Raw genomic sequence first — 4,521 nt, 5'->3', positions numbered from 1 at the left:
CGACACGCTTTTGCGCGTCGTCTGTTTACGACGCGCATTTATGACACGCATTTACGACACGCAGTTACGACACGCAATGCGTATCAAGGAAGGCCCTGTCATAAAGGAAGACGACACACATTTGCGTGTCGTAATCTTACGACGCGCGTTTAGGACACACATTGCGTATCATTAAAGCCTCTGTCATAAATGAAGATGACACGCATTTGCATGTCATAAACTTCAACAACCATTTACGATATGCATATACGACGTGCGTTTAATATACTCATTTACGCATAATACAAAAATATATAAACAAATATATATCAAAACAATCAATTTCATCCAATAACATCATGTCAAAAAATTGTAATACATCGGTATTAAGGGATCTAATTGTACATTGTTATTAAGAGGTTTTCCCTAACTATATAACCTAATACTACATTTCTATTAAGGGCACCTTCTTCTATACTCATTTCATCTGTTGGTGGAGGACCAGTGCTTTCCTTAGATATCTACAAAGACAAAAGTCGAACAACAATTAATACATAATAGATGGATGAAATATATAGTATGTAAATGTGAATATTCTGACCTGGATTCTTTCTGGAATATCTATCTCCCGAATGTACTCACCTTTTTCAGTTTTGTATTTATTGGAAAGAATGGTGGGTTCAAATTCATCTTCAAGCCTCCTTTCCTTCCCTTCACCACTATCATCATATCTATTGATTCGTTCTAGTCCCAACTTGTGTTGCCTCAACAACTCATCCACATCACCAAATATATCATGAGCTTCCTGTATTGCTCATGGAACTCACAAGCACTGACAATAACAGGTTCAGAAAATATAACCTGTAAAAAAAATATAGCAAGATATGATTGAAACATTGGTACAACTCTCTAAAAACTTTTAAGTGTTCAGATAGTTATGTTTATATCCAGAACCTTCTGTGTTGTTTATACAACAAAAAGGAGGGTAATTGTTTTTACTTTTACCTTATCAAAACCCATTGCCACAAGCTTTTGGATCTCTTCATCCGATACAACACTTACTGCTGCTGTGGCATCTGTATTTATCCCTCCCTGCCTAAAATACAAACTAACTTTTAAATACCAACCTAATGTGCCTTACTTTTTTCATTTACCCATAATACCAACTTCCTTCCATTTCTTTTCTCATAATAGAAACGTACTTACAGTTCTTTACACAATAAATAAATAGCAATATCAATTTTTTACATCACACATTGTAATAACTAATAATACCTTCTATCATTTCTTGCAATTGCTTCCTGAGTTGAAGGATAAACAGGGCTATTGCCACTTTCCAAGAGTCTTGTTTGTAGGGTTGACTCAGGAGAAGCAATAGCATTGCTGGAGACTGTTTCTGTTTGGGTTGCACCTAGTGTCCTTCCACGTCCAGGAAACCTACTATTTTCTTCTGCTGACTGGATAATTTTAAAAATAATAAATAATTAAAGTTAGGAGATTAAAAATGCAGCATTGCTACAACACTCAAATTTGACTGCTTACCTGAGGAGCCACCTCTCTCCTTGGCATCCATAAAGACAAGTTTGCCCACATATTCCCAGAAAGCGTATCACTGGAAATTTTATAAATATATAAATATCAGAAATCAGATAGAAAACTGAGAATATAATAAATAAGGGGAAAAAAAGATAGGGAACAAACTACCTGGATGATGTGTTACGAGTAGTATCTAGAAGGATCGCCACCTGTGCACATTATATATTTTCATATCTACCATCTTCTTCTTTGAAACATGATGTTTTATGGCAATTCTGGAGTATATTATACGTTACTTTGACTTCTAAAAGTCAAAGTGTACCTTGAAAATGGAGTGAGTAAAAAGAAGTAGAAAGAACATACTTTTCACGCCTTGCTGCTTCTGCAATCATTGCATCAATGACAACATCTGCCATTGCAGAGCCCAATACTATTCTCTTCACTGAAGTTATTCGTTGCCAACTGCAGATGTTTATAATTGTAGTTGACTGCCCCCTTGAACTGGTGCATCTAAAATATCACATGGTTCACGTGAAAACATAAGAAACTCAACATAATATTTCATATAAAAACTATATTTCAGGAAGTAGTATGTAATGCAAGCGTTGTCAGCTACATTTATTTTAAATTCTTTCCATGGGATTAGTCAAATGCTAATACGTCAGATACATACATATGATATAATTCTGCAAAAAAGTAAACTTACAATAAATATAAATCTTATTTACTCTATAAAAATAAAATTGCAGTTTACCTTAAACATTGGAAGTGATAAAATTTCTTTAGGGGGTAATTTTCCATGCTCCAAATCTTCAACACTAGCAAAAGATTTAGTAATTAAATTATCATTCTCCACCTCCTCTACATCTTCTGCTATTCCATCATCTATTTGTTCAGTTTGAGTTTGTTTAGGAGTAATTTTAATCTGTAACAAATAAGAAATATAACAAGTAAAAAAAGATATTAAACTAAGTGTCCACACCAACAGCAGCACCACAGGATAGAATTGGGCATCTCAAAGTCAAACATCAATTTTAACGCGGGAGGAGTTGGGAGAAAAAAAAAAGGACAACTAGGTTAAGAGTTAGTGTCTTAAACACATTAAGCCATATTTTTTGGCTTAACCCATAAAGCCAATCTGTCCAGATTAAGTCAAAAAAATAGCAATGTATATTTAGTTGTCCAGATTAAGTGCTTAACCCATTAAGTTAAAACTAAAGAAACAACCCCTAGGGTTATAAAAAAAATTCCTAACCTTTCCAGAATCAATGACATTTATAGGTACTAATTCAGATTTCCTCAAATCAAAAATGGGATTTCCATTAGCAGATTCAAGGAGACAGCCATCTTCTTCTGACACCTCAATCTGCCTTCCAATTTCCAAACAAGAGGATTATAATTGTAAATTTGAACCAAAAAAACTGTCAGATACTAAAAAGATAGAATAAAATAAAGATGATATTAATAATAAGATAGTCCACCTGCAAATTATCCATGCTTCACCTGCATCCCCTTGAAATCCTTCAAGAACGATGTATTCCAATGTAGCATAGATATTAGTTTTGTTGAATCCAGCACATGCTCCTTTTAGAATCTTGATTTTCTGCCCTGAATCCTAAGATTTTCCTTTCCGCATTACAGCTTTGTGAACCCTAACAACTGCAACCAAAACCAACATGAGTATCAGAAAATCAATGCCATGGAGTCAATTTTTTTAAGTTTTCACCATTGTTAGCTATGTGAAGCTCCTTGTTTGTAAAATTTACTATGAAGACAGGCTCATCAATTCCACAGTCGACTTCCTCATCATATTTTTCATGCATTTGGACAAGCCACTGTTGGTACTGCTTATCTAACTGCAAAAGGGTCAACGGCTTGCCATCTCTTCTTATATCAATGTGGACACCTGTTGATGAACCTTTTTAAAGTTTTTTTTTTGTAATTCAATGTTGGCATCATGTTTATACTCAACTAGAATTAAATTCAATTACCCATCTCTTTCTCTGGAGGTTGCTTAGTGCCCAAGGTTTTCAAGGCATTGGCAAAAGGGTTCTGATGTGCGAAATCCGTCTAAAAAAAGAAAAAGACGAAAATGGACATAAGGTATGATTGTGTACATTTAAAAATGACCAAAAATGGAAGCAAAAAACACTTACCTTAGAAGGTGTTGGATTGAAGCCAGCATCCGTCTCTAGAAATCACAAAATTTAGGGCTCAAAACATAATGATAATGAAAAGAAGTGCAGATTTTAAAAGAGATATAGAGAAGATTGGATATACCAATAAAGCATTTAACTCTCATGCAACTTCTCTTCAAAACTTGTGTTCTGTGCCCTGGTCTTTGTCTGAAATCCATGAATGGCAACCATGCCTAATTAAAAGGTAGATTTATTAAATTTTTAAATGTTATTCTTAAATTTTATTCTTAAAGGTGTCATAAGTTATCATTTCTTTCAACTCACCCAACGAGCATCTGGAAGTAAACGACCAAGTCGTCTACAAGAAACATGACTAAAACTTCCGAAATCTTCTGTGTACCCATATCCCTCTTCTTTTAAAGTCTCCAGAATGTTCTGAATGCTTTCCTTTCCCTGTTATTTAAAGTTTCAGGGGAAAAAGTCACAAAGTAGTAGAAAGTATTTGGTAGTTCAGTGATCTTCGCATGATTATTTGCAATGCATAAAAGCTCCATTTTCATAAATATTTGAGGGTTTATGTAGTTCAGTGATCTAAGAGTATTTGGTATCAAATGACTTTCACTATTACTTCAATAGACATCATTGGGATTAAGAGTTTTCTTTGCTTATCCACTGCACCTCATATGTTTCCATCCCTTTTGAAGGATTATAATGCTACATAGATCTATTAAAGATGTTGCAATATCTCTCTATTGTTATGCATGAAATCAAGACATATGATCTTCTAATAGTAGAAAACAAGAGCAGGGTATAAAGCTACATACCTGAGTTTGCAAGAGGTTTCGCAAGGTGCTGCTGACTCAAAACC

The 4,521-nt window shown here is 34.4% G+C and overlaps 1 protein-coding gene across 1 annotated transcript; it reads right to left on the bottom strand.

Moving 5' to 3' along the window:
* Positions 1–339: 339 nt before the first annotated feature.
* Positions 340–4,293, bottom strand: LOC145124611 (structural maintenance of chromosomes flexible hinge domain-containing protein GMI1-like). Its single transcript, XM_079060019.1, has 15 exons — positions 4,282–4,293; positions 3,978–4,106; positions 3,796–3,886; positions 3,672–3,706; positions 3,507–3,585; positions 3,242–3,421; positions 2,997–3,174; positions 2,771–2,885; positions 2,270–2,440; positions 1,684–2,025; positions 1,522–1,591; positions 1,255–1,436; positions 985–1,075; positions 581–840; positions 340–500 (listed from the first exon to the last, which is right to left on the bottom strand). The coding sequence occupies exons 1-7, from the start codon at positions 4,291–4,293 to the stop codon at positions 3,131–3,133; spliced, it is 570 nt and encodes a 189-aa protein (XP_078916145.1). The 3' UTR covers positions 340–500; positions 581–840; positions 985–1,075; positions 1,255–1,436; positions 1,522–1,591; positions 1,684–2,025; positions 2,270–2,440; positions 2,771–2,885; positions 2,997–3,130.
* Between the last annotated feature and the right edge of the window lie 228 nt (positions 4,294–4,521).

This window comes from Lactuca virosa, chromosome 7 (genome assembly GCF_052849685.1).
Source record: "Lactuca virosa cultivar CGN04683 chromosome 7, Lactuca_virosa_CGN04683_v6, whole genome shotgun sequence".
Classification (NCBI taxonomy): Eukaryota; Viridiplantae; Streptophyta; class Magnoliopsida; order Asterales; family Asteraceae; genus Lactuca; species Lactuca virosa.
The sequence above is the reverse complement of the archived record's forward strand: the minus strand, read 5'-3'. Positions and strand labels throughout refer to the sequence as shown.